A 16,668-nucleotide genomic window follows, 5' to 3' on the forward strand; every position below is an offset into this window, starting at 1 on the left:
CCGATTATATGACCCAGCCGGGTTTCAGCACTGACGTGATCTGGAGCGAACAGCTGAAAGGGTGCCCATTGTTTCTGAGTCAGATTAGTCTCATAGGGCTGGGAGGCTGTTGGGGGTCTGGAGGGAGGGGTCTGGATATGCTGTGCAAATCATTCATGGGTCAGGCATACCACTGCCTTTCCTGGAAGATGCTGCCATGTAGCCGGTACCCGCTCCGGAGACACTCCTGCATCGGTTACATCCCAGGGAAGATCAGGTAGGTGCCAACGAATATTTTCTTCCCAGGATGGTGCCTCCTCAGGGACAGATTGGCCTGTCTGTCCCAATCGTGCAGGTCCAGATTCTGCCCCCAAAAGCCCCACCCATAAGGGGTGGGGCTTAAATTGCATGAACAACTCCCGGGGCTGTACAAAAACCCCGGTGGTGGTTTTTAACCTTTGTGAGATCCTCTCACAGTCCAAACTGACACCAGCAGTAGCACGTTGCCTGAGCTCCACCCATATAGACCTGTCCGGATCTTAAGAAAATCTTCAGCTGGATGTGCCTGATCTTGTCTGATCTCAGAAGCTAAGCAGGGTCAGCCCTGGTTAGTACTACAATGGGAGACCGCCTAGGGATGACAGAGAATTCCTCCACGGACTCCAGTGAGGCCAGATTCTTTGGAATCCAGCCCCCCGGGAGTCTGTGGCGGTATGGAATAACCCCCCCCCGCCATCCCATGAAGTCTGCACAGACTGGATCCTACCTGCCTCTGGCAGGTCTGGATCCAGCCGCTGTTGGCCACTGTCTGGGCTGTGGCTGCAAATGGCGTCCTGCATAGCGGATGCCATTTGCATGCCTCCCTTTGGCCATGATAGGCTACATAAAGATTTACGTAGCCTATCACGGCAAAAGGGAAGGATGCAAATGGCGTCCACTAAGCCATTTCAGTGCCTCCCTTAGTTTTGCCGTGATAGGCTACGTAAATCCTTATGTAGCCTATCACGGTAAAGCAGGGATGCAAATGGCGTCCCCTACACGGGACGCCATTTGTGGCCGCAGCCTGGCCAGGGCCAGAAGTCAGACTGCGGTGGGCAGCCTCGGCCGGCGGCTCCGCAGACTTGCCGCGGAGCGGAGCCAGCCGGGGAGGATTCCGGGGGGGGAGGAACAGATCGCCTCACCCCCCGGCGGACCCCCCCCAGATGCAGGTAAGTGAGGTTTTGTACACCCCTAAGACCGCCTGGGAATCAGGCTTCCTGCACTGAACAGGGGGTTGGACTCGATGGTCTTGTAGGCCCCTTCCAACCCTATGTTTCTATTTTCCTATGATTCTATGATTCTATGATTCCCCTGGGTGCCCCCACCAAATGAGGCAAGGCAGGGGATGAGAAAGAGGGCCTTTTCAGTGGCGGCACCTCATTTGTGGAACGCTTCTGCCGAGACAGGCTGGCTTGGCACCTATGTTACGGCCTTTCCATGGCCAGGTGAAAACCTTTTTTATTCTCCCAGGTATTTTCAGAATGGCTTTGAAGTGTTTTTAGTATTTTATTCCCTGTTGGTTTTTAATTTGGTTTGAGGTGCTGGAATGGTTTTATTCTTTGCAACTGATTTAATCTTGGTTTTATTCTGCACTGGTTTTCTTTAAAAAAAAAATTTATGCTTGTGTTTTATGTTTTTAATGTATTGTTCACCACCTACAGAACTTCGGTTACTGGGCAGTTTAAAAGTATAGTAAGTACGTAAGGGCACGATTCTATGTATGTGTAAAGAGAAAAAAGGCCTACAGCTCCCAGCATTCCCCAGCCAGCTCAACCCACTGTGCCGCTGAATTTCGGCAGCAAACCCCCACTCTGTCCTTTGAACAGGGCTATTTTTCAAACATGCCGGTCTTTATGGCGGATGAGAGCATGAGAGTGAATCAGCATACCTGCTGTGTTTCTGGCGGTGGCGAACTGTGAACAAGAGGTAGATTGGGTAGTATTCCTGGTTCTCAGCTCAGCCCCATCTCTGCTGGGCTCTGCTAAACTCTTGCATGTACTTGGGAAATTTCATTTTCAAGAATCCCAATTCATTGCAGGGGAGAGGGTTGGATTGGATGACCTCTCTGTGTCCCCTGCTTCTTCCCCGTTACAGTCACATGTTCCTTCAGTTTCCCGATGTCTATACCACCTGTGGTTCTTGGCACTATGCCTCCCGCTGGGCCGTCCTTCTCTTAGTCCCGGGGCGGGAGGGGGGTGCACTTTTTTTCTCACGGCATCATGGAAATAGGAGCAGAGCCAAGAGCCAAGAGACGACACAGCCAGAGATTCGGGGTGCTAGGGAAGGAGATAATGTCTGGTTTTCGGTCAGTGGGTGCTGTTCCTGTGCCTTCTCTGCCTCTTTTTGATGGAGGAATGGTTATTTTGCTTTTCTTTCCACTGAGCACTTTGTAGAGCTAGAAAAGATGCAAAAATGGCAGCCGAAATGATCTGGGGCCTGGAGCAACCCCACTGCGGGCTGAAGTGTGTTGGGACTAGCAGCATATGATGTTGAGCATGGAGAAAGCAGAGAGAGCGAGCAAGAGAGGGAGAGAACATTTTTCTCCTCTCTCTCATATTACTAGAACTCTAAGTCATCAAGTGAAATTGAATGGAAATCCATTAAGGACAGGCAAACAAAGGGAGTGCAGAATTCATGTGCAGAACTCATGATGACAGCCAATAGATTTGGGGTGGAGGGAGGGGTTCGACAATGAGCATGAGGCTTGGAATAGGTGGCCCGCTTATTGGAAGGGATGATTTCCCGAAAGCAGATGCCCAGAAAAGGTCGCATTGTAGAAACTAGAGGGAAGTCTAGGAAGTAATTTGTTTTGTCTAGCTAATGAGCCGGTGGGAAGAACCAAGCTTTCCCTCTCATGCATGGATGGTCAGTGTCTGGAAACTCACCTCTGTCTTTAGTTTTCATGGTGTGACCCACCCTTCCCTAAACCATGTTGGACTGCAGCTCCCATAATTCCCAGCCAGCATGGCCAATGACCACGTGCCTGTGCGTCATATAAATACAACATGATAAAACTGGAATTTTAAAGGAGAATTAAAGGGTAGGTCTGTGAGATAGACAGATAGATAGATAGATATGCACACATTAGAATTTTAAAAATAATGATATTAAAGGATATCTCTGTGTAATGTGTCTGTCTGTCTGTCTGTCTGTCTATCTATCTATCTATCTATCTATCTATCTATCTATCTATCTATCTAAGACTAACAAGAGAGTATCCAAAATATATATTTTAAACTAAATGTTTTGGCTTCTGCCCTCATCAGTAGCTGTGCTGTTAAAATACCTTAAGTAGTTGTGTATAGGCTGGTGGCTCAGCTTTCGGTGGGGCTGTGAATCCATTCTGGATTTCAATCAGAGCCAGCCAGAAGTCTGAAGGAGCTATCTGAGGTGCTGAGCCCTATCCCCCAAATAGGTTCAGCCCCTTGGATTGCTCCTTTAGAGTTCTGGCCGCTTCTGACTGAAATCCAGAATGGATTCACAGCCCCACTGAAAGCAAAGACCCCAGCCTCCACTGTGTATTTGCATATATACAGATATATGTATACATCTCTGTGTGTGTATGTGTGTATGGAATTTTTAAAATAATGACATTAAAGGATACATATACACAGAGAGATGTGTGTAATGTCTGTGTATGTGTGTGTAACCTGGAATTTAAAAATACGTGTTTTAAAGGGAGAGATAGGTCTGTGTTTTGTTATATTCAGCTAGTCCTGGTTATTTAATGAGATTTTATAGTTTCTATCAATGTTTTATTGTTTTCATGATTAGGTTTATAGTATTTTACCATGTATTTAATTTTGTAAACCGCAGTATAGAAAGTTCCTGATATACATACCTATACATATATGTATATATAATGTACATACACACACACATATATATATATATATACACACACACACACACACATACACATATGTGTTTATAATGTATATGAAATACATACATAAATACTATCTATACACACATACACGGAATTTAAAATATATATTTAAATTAAAGGATAGCTTTATTATGGGCTGTGTTAGCTAACTTCCTTGAATTGGCATGGAAATATTTTAAAAGTCTTCCTCTAAACACCAGGCAGTGGGTTGACCAGGGAGAAACAACTATGGCTATTGGGTGGTATTGAAATAAAACGAACAGATCAGGCATTCAGGCATTGATTGATACCAGGGTGTTCTTTTACATGAAGTTCTGCCCCCCCCCCCGCCCTTCCTCTCTCTGCAGCTTCGACACTGGGAATGGCTTTTCTCCAGGCCGGAGCCCACTGGACCCACAGGCCAACCTGGGTCTGGGGCTCGTCCTCCAAGGCACCACCACGCACGGCCAACGCCGTGAGTCCTTCCTCTACCGCTCCGACAGCGACTATGACCTCTCGCCCAAAGTCATGTCCCGGAATTCGTCTGTGGCCAGTGACATGTAAGCATGGAGAGTGGGCAAAAGTTATGGGGAGGGCAGGTGGGGTTCAGGGACAATGTGGCTTCCCAGCACTGTCTCTTGCTAATGGACAAAAGCAGGATACCTAGAGGCAAAGACCCCCAACGGCCTACAATCCTCTCCCTTCTACCTTTGGAATCCTCTATTGCACAGAAATCCCTATTTCACAGAAACCCTCCATTGCACAACTTCTCCCTTCCACCTTTGAAATACTCCATTGCACAGAAATCCTCAATCCTCTCCCTTCCACTTTTGAAATCCTCTATTGCACAAAAACCTTCTATTTCACAACCCTCTCCCTTCCACCTTTGAAATCCTCTATTTCACAGAAATCCTCTATTGCCCAATCCTCTCCCTTCCACTTCTGAAATCCTCTATTTCTTCTGTTGTCTTTCTGTTGTTGCGGTGAAGCCGCCAGCATTCATCAGCTTGTCAGCTGGGAATGTTAGTGAGCATTCCATAGTGCTCAGGGGATAACACTGTCGGGATCTTGGCAGTCTGGATTCTGTGAGTGTCATTGTCAGTCTGGCTGGGGACTAAAACTCGTACAGGTGCCCTGGAACTTTAGGGCTTTTTGGGGTAGGGGCAGGCTGAGGACTGTGAAGGAAGTTCCAAGACATAGGGAGACCAGAGACAAGGATTGCAGAGGGGCAGTGGACTCAGAAAAGGAACTTGAGTGAAGGGTCTGTGAGAACAAGAAGAGCAGAGACGGAAAACCGGGGCAACGTTGCACGTTGACTTGAACTCACCAACCAGATCTAGGGGTTGCAGGCTTTTTAGTTTTAATGCCTGACTGCTGCTCTTATCCCTTGAGATAAGGAGACCAACCAGATCAGGTTCTAAGCTGAGAAGAACTGAATGTAACCCTGCACATTTACCCAGTGTGTTTCAGTAGGAAGTGAGCCCTTTCTCAAATCACTATGGACTGTCTTGAAAAAGATTGTCTGTCTCCAGCCTCACAACTGTCTTGTAAGGTAGGCCAGTGGTATTATTGCTGTGAGGCTGAGAGGTCCTGTGGCCAAAGGCCAAACTCATTCCCTTCTCAATCTCCAGACCACACCACATGCTCCGGCTGTCCCATTTTACCTGGGCCCATCGAGATTTCCTGGTCTGTCTCCCTGACATCACTGTCCTGACTTTGTCCCCATGTTTGTCTTTTGGGGGAAGGGGGTGCTTTCTTAAAAGATTTGCATGACTGCTGAGCGATTCCTCAGGGTTTTGCTCCCTCCCCGAAGCCTCTTGAAGTGAAATCTCTGAGCACATAATGGTGGTGGATGATTTTTGGCTCTGGTGCACATGCACATAAAATATATATGTGTGCACGTGGCCACTTAGGCACCATGTCACATATACTCCCTATTTTCACCTGGGAAATGTCAGAAGATATGCCACCCTAGGTTGGGAGAAACCCTTGAGCAAGCTACACCACATCGCAGCTGTGCCAGTTCAGTTCAGCTGGGGCTATTCTCTGGGCTGATTAATTCAGCCCAAACTCAGCCAGGTTCGATCCCTGACGGTAGGAATTGGAATGATCCAAGCATGACTCTATTTTCACTTGGGAAATGTTGGAGGATATGCCACCCTACATTGGGAGAAGTCCCCAAGCAAGCTACACCACAACACAGCTACGCCCATTCAGCTGAGTATATGCTGTACAGTTTATTAATCCAGCCCGGACTCTTTTCTGAGCTGGTTGGGCTTTGTATCTCTGACATTTTTTACCTCTCCTCTTGCAGGCATGGAGAAGACTTGATTGTTACCCCCTTTGCACAGGTACAGATCTCTTTGGGTCTGGGGAATGTGCTGGAGCGGGTGAGAGTCAGGGAGGAGATGGTCAGGACTTGCAGATATGGCCAAGGTGTGTCCACCAAGTCTAACTTCCTGGTTTCCTTAGTGTTCAGTCAGATGGCGCTAGGCCAGCTGGGAAGGGGAGTGGTGCACAGGAGAATCCCCTCTGTTATCTCTGATCAGAGATCATAGTGGGGATTCCTCCGGGATGGGAGGATTTCCTTGGAGGGGGGCAGGGCTTGGCTTCCACCCTATGTCGGAAGAAATCTGCAAGCAAGCTACGCCAGTGGTTGGTGGCTGCCGATTAATCCAGCCTTTGTCGGAGCTGGTCGGGCTTTGTGTCTCTGGCACGTGGCTCCACAGGGTACAGAATCCAGCCCATGGATCCTCCTAGGGTTTCTCCGGGCATCTTGGCTTCCAAGCCCTCCTCCCAGAGGAACCCCAGGAGACTCCACGGGCCGGATTCTGGAGCCTGGCGGGCCACATTAGGCCCACGGGTTCTGCACCCCTGCTCTATGAGTAGCCCATAAGCAGGGCACGAAGGCAATATCCCTCTCTAGCTGTTCTTCCCCATAGACTGCCTCTGTGGATGGAGGTTTGACAGAGCTATTATGGCTAATAGCCATCCATATACTTCTTCTCGTCCCCTGAGAATTGTCCCCACCCTTTCAAAAAGCCATCTCAGGCAGTAGCAATCGCCTCACCTCATGGGACAGCAACCCATCAAAACAAGGGCAGGCAACCGGGCACCCTCCAGATGGACTACAAGTCCCCTCACCCCTCACCGTGGGCTCTGCTGGTTGGGGGCTGCTGGGACTTGCAATCCAACCCATCCATAATTCCGCATTGGGCCAGGAAGGGGCTTTTTTTTAGCCGGTGCTGAATTGGCTGCCCACCCATTTCGCTGGGAAGCTCTGTGTTCACGTGCTATGACCGGGTGAGAATTACTTCTCTTTCTCTCTGCCCCGCCCACACCACGCCCAGTTTTACAAACCTTCCTCGCAGCCTTCACCGACCAGGTGCCCCCCCATGGGTCAGACAGCATCTCCCATTCTTGCCAGCCCTTTTGGGGATGATGGGAATTGCAGTCCAACGTGTCCGGAGGGCGCCCAAAGCTCCTGTGTCGTGGACACCGTCAGATTTTGTTTTTACAAGGGAAAACTTGGAGTCACGTGTGCTTGATTCTGAGAGGAGCCCTCCTTCGCCCCCCCCAGGTCCTGGCCAGCCTGCGGACGGTTCGCAGTAACTTCACCCTCTTGACCCACCTGCAGCAGGAACGCCTTGGCAGCAAGTGAGTAGCAAAGGGTTGCCCTACACGCGACGGGGGATGCCTTGCGTGTAGTTCCTGGGGTATTGAACCTTCTTCAGCCCGAGAGCTGGATGCCTCTCTGGAGAAGTTCTCTCTCGAGGGCCACATTCCAGTGGTGGGCGGAGCCAAAGGAAGAAGGGGTGGGGCCAAAAATCAAAGCTACCCGCCTACTTTAGTTTCCAGCTGTTCCTGCCAGTAACAAAGCCTTTGGAGAGGCATTTAGGCCTGTTAGGATGGGAAAAAGCTCCCAAAGCCAGGAAAGCACAAAAATGATTGGTGGCTGGGGGAAAGAGGGTGGGGTCAGGACATTGGGTGTGACCAGCTGGGGAAACCCAGAGGGCCAAATTTGGGACCCCAAGAGGGCCGAATTTGGCCCGCCGGCCTAAGGTTTTGCACTCCTGGTGTAGTCAAGGCGAACTTTAAAAAAAAATTTTGTGTAAGCGTGCAGGGAGCAGCCTGGATCAGGACCACCTTGCATGGATAGGGGGGCTAAATCTTCCCACCTGGCTGTTCCCCTCCCCTAAATTCCCCCCCCCTTGGAGGAGTGAAAGAAAGAAAGACAAACTCCGTAGGCATCAATGTGGCCTGCGTGACCGAGAGATCTTTTGCTCCTCCGTGATTATTCTTCTGGTTTTTTCATGATGATTTCAGAAAGCAGACGCAGGTAGAGGGGAGCTTTGAGTCTGGGGGTGGCTCGGCATGTGAGATTGTGCCCTTTCCTGCAACTCTGGGCAGGAAAAGAAATATCGAGGCAAAGGGCTTGGTCTGAGATCCCTCCCTGTCCCTGGAGCCCCAGGCAGACTCCGTCACCTGGAGTATGTGGGGCCAGCTTCAGCTGATCGGCCAGCTCTGGCCTTTCCTGGACAGGGATGACCTAGCCACAGTAGAACACATGCTGGTCGCTTCCCAATTAGACTACTGCAGTGGGCTTTACATGGGGCTGCCCTTGAAGACGACTCGGAAGTTGCAGCCAGTGCAAAATGCAGCAGCTGGACTGCTGACCGGGACATCTTGTGAAGATCGCACAACACTGGTCTTAAAGGAATTGCTGTGGCTGCCAATACGCTTCCGGTAGGAATTCAAGGTGCTGGTGATGACATTTAAAGCCCTAAGCGGGTTCGGACCTCAATATTTGAGGGCTCTCCTCTCCCTCTATATGCCTGCCCGAGGAGTGAGGTCTGTTGGAGGGGCCCTCCTCTGCATCCCACCAGTGTGAGACATACGTGACAGTGAGATGTGGGAGAGGACCTTCTCTGCTGTGGCACCCCAGTTGTGGAAGACCCTCCCCTTGGAGACCCGATTGGTGCAGACATCGGTTTCGTTTTGGTGCCAAGTAAAAAACACGGCTTTTTACCAAAGCCTTGAAGGGCTAAATGCATTCCCTAAAGTAGCACACTGTTTTCACTGTTTGTTTTAGATTTTAATTGGTATTAGCTTGTTTAACATTTAGCTGTTGAAATTATTTATTGTTTTAAACTGATTTTATCTGTACGCCTCCCTGAGATCTTAATGAGATAGAGTGGGATACAAATGTTTAAAACAAACAAACAAATAAATAAATAAATTTCTGGGGTGGGGGCCAGTGTTGTCTGGCCCGTTCGATTTCTGGAAGAGAAATAATGGTACGTTTCGCGTGCATTTTGCAGGAGAGGCCCTGGCGCCGGCAACCCCCCATCCACGTCCAAAATCAGCCTTTCAGGTAAGAACCTCTGCCTCTCAGATGTCTCTGGGGCACTTTTCCCCGCAGTGCTCTCTTCAAGGGGTTCTTCCGAGCCTGCAAGGCAGGCCACTGTTTTCGTCCCATTTTTCTCAACCTGTCACCTTTCTCCTGGGAATTGTAGTCCAAGATCTGGAGAGCATCAGGTTGGGGAATGCTGGTCTAATCTCCATTTGTTTGTCTGTTTATAATACTGATATATTGCTTTAATACAATAACATTTCAATCCATTTCAGTCTGGCTTCAGACCTGGTTATGGGACAGAAACAGCTTTGGTCGCCTGGGTGGATGACCTACGCCGGGAACTAGACAGGGGGAGTGTGTCCCTGTTGGTTCTGCTGGACCTCTCAGCGGCTTTCGATACCATCGACCATGGTATCCTTCTGGGCCACCTCGCTGGCATGGGACTTGGAGGCACTCTTTTATAGTGGCTCCATTCCTTCTTGGAGGGGTGGACCCAGAAGGTGGTGCTGGGGGACTCCTGTTCGACTCCCTGGCCATTGGCTTGTGGGGCCCCTCAGGGTTCTGTCTTGTCCCCCATGCTATTTAACATATACATGAAACCAGTGGCGGAGGTTGTCAGGAGTTTTGGGGTTCGGTGTCACCAGTATGCTGATGACACCCAACTCCACTTTTCCTTTCCATCTAATTCCAAGGAAGCTGTTGGGGTGCTGAACCCGGTGTCTGTCGGCAGTAATGGACTGGATGAGGGCAAACAAATTGAAGCTTAATCCAGACAAGACAGAGGTGCTCCTGGTCAGTGGAAAGGCAGATCAGGGAGTAGGGGTTCGGCTTGTGCTGGATGGGCTTAGGCTCCCCCCGAAGACCCAGGTTCGCCACTTGGGTGGACTTCTGGATTCAGCCCTGAGCCTGGATGCCCAGGTTTCGGCAGTGGCCAGGAGTGCATCTGCACAGCTAAAGCGAATGCGCCAGCTGCACCCGTTCCTGGAGACCTCTGACTTGGCCACAGTGACACATGCCTTAGTTACATCCTGTTTGGATTCCTGTAGTGCGCTCTGCGTGGGGCTGCCTCAGAAGAGTGTTCGGAAACTTCAGCTGGTTCAAAGAACTGCGGCCAGACTGCTGACTGGGGCTGGTTACAGGGAGCATACCACTCCCCTGTTAAAACGGCTTCACTGGCTCCCAGTCTGTTTCCGGGCACAATTCAAAGTGCTGGTTATGTCCTATAAAGCCCTATACGGCTCGGGTCCAGGTTATCTGAAAGACCGTATTCTCCCTTATGAGCCTACTCGTGCCCTGAGATCTTCAGGGGAAGCCCTTCTCGCCATCCCGCCATCATCACAGGCACGCTTGGTGGGAACGCGGGAGAGGGCCTTCTCGGTGGCTGCCCCAAGGCTCTGGAACTCCCTTCCCAGGGAGGGGCAACCTCCTTGGTATGTTTCACAGGCATGTAAAAACTTTTTTGTTCTAGCAGGCCTATGGAGATAACTAGTCCGGACCTGTGAAAATATGATGGATGGATACTATTTTTCTTGTTGCCTTTTAATATTTTGATATTTTTACAATTTTAATATTGATGATTTAATTATACTTTTAACTTTTGTACACTTGTATTTATATTTCTGTTTTAATTGTACAAGTTTTAATGTTATAAAGCCACCCTGAGTCTCAGTACTGGGAAAAAGGCGGGATATAATAATAATAATAATAATAATAATAATAATACATTCTAAGTGGTGGAGGTTTAAAAAGACAATACCTACTCCAATCCCAGCACAAGATGAGAATGATATAAAAGTAATAAATGATTGCAAAACCAGCAGGGACAAGAGATAGTAAAGCCCCTACAGAGAAACAGTCAAGAACCACCCACGCGAGTAACCCGTCAGCATGGCCTTGTGACCATTGGTCGTATCCAGTGTTATTCCTACATAGGGTAGACCTATTGAAATGAATGGGGCTTCAATTAGACCTAGGGTGTTGCATTTTGGAGAAGCTCTTGGAGGCCAGCGATGGGCGGGGCAAAATTTATTTATTCATTTATTTATTTCTTTGCAATATTTATGTACTGCTCCAGAAGATACCCCCCCCCCCCAAATACCAGTGTATTTGAGCTTTAGGTTAAAGCATTCCGAAAGAGGGAGAAAACCCGCTCTCTATCTGCTTTCTCCCACACCATGCCCCATTAGATCAGCCACTTCTGTGTCCCATTTGTCATTCCCGTGCCCCACCCACCCCTAAATTCAAACCCCCAAAATGTTTTAGCTCAGGCTTTCACAACTTGGGGCCCTCCAGATCTTTCAGACCTCAACCCCCTTCAGCCCCAGCTGGAATGGATAATGGTCAGGGATTCCAGGAGTTGTAGTCCAAAACATTGGGAGGATGCCAGAAGGCTGTTTTCACCTTTCACAGTCGGGAAGATGCTGTGACTCACTGATCTTTTAAAAAATGTATTGATTTATTATGACGTTTATATCCCTCCTTTTTTCCTCTCGCGAGGAACCCAAGCCCTCCTCCTCTCTGTTTTATGCTCACAACAACCCTGGGAGGTAGGTTAGGCTGAGAGTCAGCAACTGGCCAAAAGTCTCCTAGCGAGCTTCATGGCTGAGTGGGGATTTTAACCCGGGTCTCCCCCGTCCAACACTCTAACCACTACATCACACTGTTCCCCCCTTTTTTTTTAATGGCTTCCAAGTGAGTTTGGGTCACTGGAGAGGTTTTAAAAAAACAAAACCGGGAACTTTGAGAGCTCACAGATCTACGCCAGCAGGAGAAATGCTGTGTTTCTTCTGCTCCACCTCCAGGCCTAGAGATCTGGGTTTGTTGTTGCTTGGATATTGTGCAGAGCGCGAGAGAGATGTTGAGGTCTGCCTGTTGACAACCCCGACTGAAGTTCCCCGGGCACGCCTTGCCTCTCTGCAGGGTATTTTGCACCATCCAACCATCTGCAGTCAGCTTATTTGACCCCCCCCCCCCGCTGCTTTGTCTGGCCTCTACTGACATCAGATGTCCCATTATTCTGAGCCAGGCCCATTCATCTGTGTCTGGCAGCCACACAAAACCCAGGGTCCTTTGGGTGGGCTGGCAGACCTCCATCTCCCCCCCCCACCAACTGCAGCCTCCCCGTCTAACCCTTTGGCTGACCCCTGAGATCTGGCAAACTCAGCCTCTTGCGGTAACGCGGGAATGTGGAATACAGACACAGCACACACACCTGCCTGGCCTCTGAATGATAAAGGCTGTGGGATAGAAGCACGTAGGCTGTGCCTGCATGACGAAAAGAAGGGGCAGAAGGAAGCACTCGGGGAGAGAGGGGGGACATACATATTTATTTACGTATCAGCAGAAGTCTTGCCACATTCTTCAGGCCCCCAAAAGGCTCCCAGCCGTTTCTCTGGCCTCAAGCTTACAATCTAAAAGGCACGACACAAAAGGAAAAGGGACTGAGAGGGATGAGGAAGGGGGTGGGGGAAGCGGCTGAACCCATGTTCTCAGCTGCTTCCTTCAGACCGCCCCTACAAAGTCGAATGTGTTGCTAACTTTTCTATTGGGGGTGGCTGGGAAGTGAAACTCGGGCACGAAGTTTCAAAGCCCCTCCGGCTTGCAGTCTCAAAGAGACGACATGAAAGGAAAAATGACTGGGAGGGAGGAAGGGGGAAAGCAAAGCTCTGATCCCAGTTTTTACGTTCAAAGTTCTTACAGGGGTTCTTTCGGGCAGGGAAGGGTGAAACGAGCTCCTTGCAGCTGTTCCTTCACTGGCTGCTGGGGGCAGGGATGTTGGTCTCCCCCCTTGCCGGGATGTTTTTCCTGACGGGGAGCTGCAGCCGCCCAGGGCCCTTAGTTTTCTGGTCCTTGGTTCTCTCTTCAAACCATGTTGGAGCAAATGCAGCTTCCTTGAATGAGGTGTGAAAAGGGGTGCATGGTGACCGTGTGTGTGCGCACGTGCGTAGGGGGCTTCCCCATTTTCTTTCTTCCCGCTCTCTCTGTTTTGTTCTCCTTGCCTTGTCTTCCCTTCCCCTGCCTCATGTTCCTACATATGCAGAGATACTTGAAAGGTCAATTGTAAGTTCCTTGAGGGCAGAGACCTGTTTTGCTGACCTGCCGGTTCGAAATATGTCTTCCTGGCATCTATAGTGATGCTGAGTGTTTAAAGAAAACATTACTGTGAGGTGAAATCATAACATGAAACAGCAAATGCAAGTGGTGATAAACATCCCCAAAACAAAATAGAACAATATTGGTCTCACATCTCATATGGAAAACAGTCAGAGATGGAGTTGTTGTTGTTGTTGTTGTTGTTATATTTCTTAGATGCTTTACTCAAACAAACAAAAAAGACTCAGGGAAACTGACAAAAGAATTAAAACATACAAAATATAAAACAGCTGCAACAATTAGCAGATAAAATACAACCACCCCATAAAACTGGGGTGGACTGGATGGCCTCATAGGCCCCTTCCAACCCTACTATTCTATGAAGCAACTAAAGGTGCAATCCTGGCTGGGGAATGCTGGAAATTGTAGGACTTTTTTTCTGCCTAAACATGCCTAAGATTGCATCCTAAAACATTTACTCATTTAAATGTATCTGTTCATGTGTTTGCTTATGCTATTCAGAGGCAATGCCCCAGATGCCAAGGTCCCTCTGTGGATCACCCTTTCCCAATTGGGCACTCTCCAAATATGTTGGACTTGAACTCCTATCATCCCCAGCCAGGGGATTATGGGAGTTGTAGTCAAACACGTCTGGAGTGTGCCCGGTTGAGGAAGGTTGTTCTAAATCAACGCTCATCATCCCTGATGTGGCCTGTGTCAGCCAGGGTCTTTTACCCCTCCTCCTAAAGGAGTTACTGCAGTGTTCTTAAGGCCAATGGGCCCTTTTCCTCTGGCCACGCTGGCTGTGGATGATGGGAGTTGCAGTTCTATGCAGGCTGGGGAAAACTGCTCTAGAAGGCATTACTAAAGATGTGAGAGATGTGAAACATGAAGAATGTTAGATCCCTGTGGAATGTTTCCTCCTCTTGCTCTTTGAGGACTTTCCCTGGGCAGGCCAGGGAAACAAGCCAGGCTGGGGATCATAGAATCATAGAATCACAGAATAGTAGGGTTGGAAGGGGCCTACAAGACCATCAAGTCCAACCCCCTGCTCAATGCAGAAATCCATGTCACAGCATCCCTGACAGATGGCTGTCCAGCCTCGTCTTGAACGCCTCCAGTGTGGGAGAGCCCACGGCCTCCCTAGGGAATTGGCTCCATTGTCGTATTGCTCCAACAGTCAGGAAGTTTTTCCTGATGTTCAGCCGGAATCTGGCTTCCTGTCACTTGAGCCCATGATTCCGTGTCCTGCACTCTGGGATGAGCGGGAAGAGATCCTGGCCTTCCTCTCTGTGACAACCTTTCAAGTACTTGAAGAGCGCTATCATATCTCCCCTCAGTCTTCTCTTCTCAAGGCTAAACATGCCCAGTTCTTTCAGTCTTTCTTCACAGGGTCTTGTTTCCAGTCCCCTGATCATCTTTGTTGCCCTCCTCTGAACCCTCTCCAGCTTGCCTGCATCCTTCTTCAAGTGCGGTGCCCAGAACTGGACACAGTACTCCAGATGAGGCCTAACCAGTGCTGAGTAGAGGGGAACTAGTACTTCCCGGGATTTGGAAGCTATGCTTCTATTAATGCCGCCCCAAATAGCATTTACCTTTTTTGCAGCCACATCACATTGTGGCCTCATATTTAGCTGGGCATTGAGGGACATTGACTTAGAACAACTTTCCTCAACCGGGCATCCTCCAGATGTGTTTGAATGACTCCAATAATCCCTGACCATTGGCTGGGGATGATAGGAAGTGTGGTGTCACAGATCTGGAGAGTGCCCAGCCATGCCCGGCCTCCACCCGGCTGCCCGCCTCCACCCGGTTCCCCCTCCCTTGCTCTCCACAGATGATGCTTCCCAAAAGCTGGCCATCGAGACCCTGGAGGAGCTGGATTGGTGCCTGGACCAGCTGGAGACCTTGCAGACCCGACACTCGGTCAGCGAGATGGCCTCCAACAAGGTAAGCCCAGAACAGGATTCTCTCCAAACCTGGGCTTGAGCAGACCTTCTTTGCTGACCATCCCATCCCGGGAGGGAGATGGGATCGTTTGCTGGTGTCCCTGTGGACTTCCTTTTCCCAGGGCAGCAGAAGGCTTCCAAGGAGGGATGCTTTGGAACAAGGGGCCCAAGGAGATGGAGCAGTGCTGGATTCCCAAGGCCTGCCAGCAGAGTGCTGCTTGTCAGCAGGATGCGGCCCGCCTTCGCCTCTGGGAAACAGCCGTGTTGCCAAAAACCCGCAACACCTGTTGACCAGTGAAACCCAAGCAATGTCCTTGGGTGCCGTTTTGGGCGGAATGGTGGGTTTTATAAATACATTGAGGGTTGGAGCCAGATTTTTGCTGGTGGAAGTGGGATTCTCTGCCCCCTCATTCCTGTGGCAGCCCCTCCAAGCCCCTAAATATGCTACACACACGCTGGAGACCCTGCTGAATGGGGTAAGTGTAATGTGGGTGGGGGAGGATATGATGCCCAAAATCAGGCAGTGGGAACTTCCATGAGCAGAGGCCTTCCCCCAAGGAAGGCAGACCCTGGATCCAAGCCATAATTAATAAATGGACAAAAATTATGCTTGGCAATCAGCTGCCCTCCCCACAGTCCATGTACAGCTCCTTCTGCCCCCTGCCTCTGAAGAGAAGAACCTGGGAACCTGTTGGAGGGGAAACCAAGCAACGAGGAGTGCTTCCAGATGAAGCTTTTATCGTACCATTGCCTTGCTATGTTCAGGGAATTTTACAGGGTGTGTGTCCGTCCAGATGATGACATCTTCCCCTGATAACCCTCCCGTGTTTTCCCACCACTTCTTCCGGTGTTTTTTCATACTGCAGAAAATCCCTTAAAAAGAGAGAGAGAGAGACAGATAGAAATGCCGCACGGTGCCTTCTCATAGGTTGTGCTAGGAGTCCTCTGTCTGGGTGCCCCCTAAGAGGACCACCAGGGACAAGAAAAGACCTGCCACCAATGCCTTTAAGTATTTCAGTGGAAAGCAGCTTTGCCGGCAATTAAACTGAGAGTTAAACAAATGAGCCATGGGATGGCAGAAAAGAGGTGGGGGAAAGAGGACACCCATTTGCATCGCATTTGCATATGCAGAATTATATATCTAGGAGCAAATGTAGAAAGAAGAACTATAATTCAAATAGTAATGTGAGACATCTTACCCTAGTGGACATGACTTGGGGGGCTGCACTCGATGGCCTCATAGGCCCCTTCCAACCCTACTATGATTCTATGGCCTTCCACTAGGCCCTTGATCTGCTCTTTCTAATTATGGTTCTTTGACTGGACAGCCCCTCAAAGGGAGGACTGCCCTCTGTAAAACAGGATACCTGGCCACCCTACGGATG

The 16,668-nt window shown here is 49.5% G+C and overlaps 1 protein-coding gene across 1 annotated transcript in view; it reads left to right on the forward strand.

The window, feature by feature from the left end:
* The window catches only part of PDE4C (phosphodiesterase 4C), a 45,982-nt gene that overhangs the window by 5,288 nt on the left and 24,026 nt on the right, over nucleotides 1–16,668 (forward strand). The window contains exons 2-6 of the mRNA XM_084825783.1: nucleotides 4,255–4,446; nucleotides 6,201–6,237; nucleotides 7,467–7,543; nucleotides 9,208–9,260; nucleotides 15,172–15,284. Of these exons, the coding sequence (XP_084681909.1) occupies nucleotides 4,255–4,446; nucleotides 6,201–6,237; nucleotides 7,467–7,543; nucleotides 9,208–9,260; nucleotides 15,172–15,284 (472 nt within the window). The remainder of the gene's footprint in view (nucleotides 1–4,254; nucleotides 4,447–6,200; nucleotides 6,238–7,466; nucleotides 7,544–9,207; nucleotides 9,261–15,171; nucleotides 15,285–16,668) is intronic.

The sequence above is a fragment of the Heloderma suspectum genome, chromosome Z, assembly GCF_057233095.1.
Source record: "Heloderma suspectum isolate Gila_16-S chromosome Z, 16-S_ref, whole genome shotgun sequence".
Classification (NCBI taxonomy): domain Eukaryota; kingdom Metazoa; phylum Chordata; class Lepidosauria; order Squamata; family Helodermatidae; genus Heloderma; species Heloderma suspectum.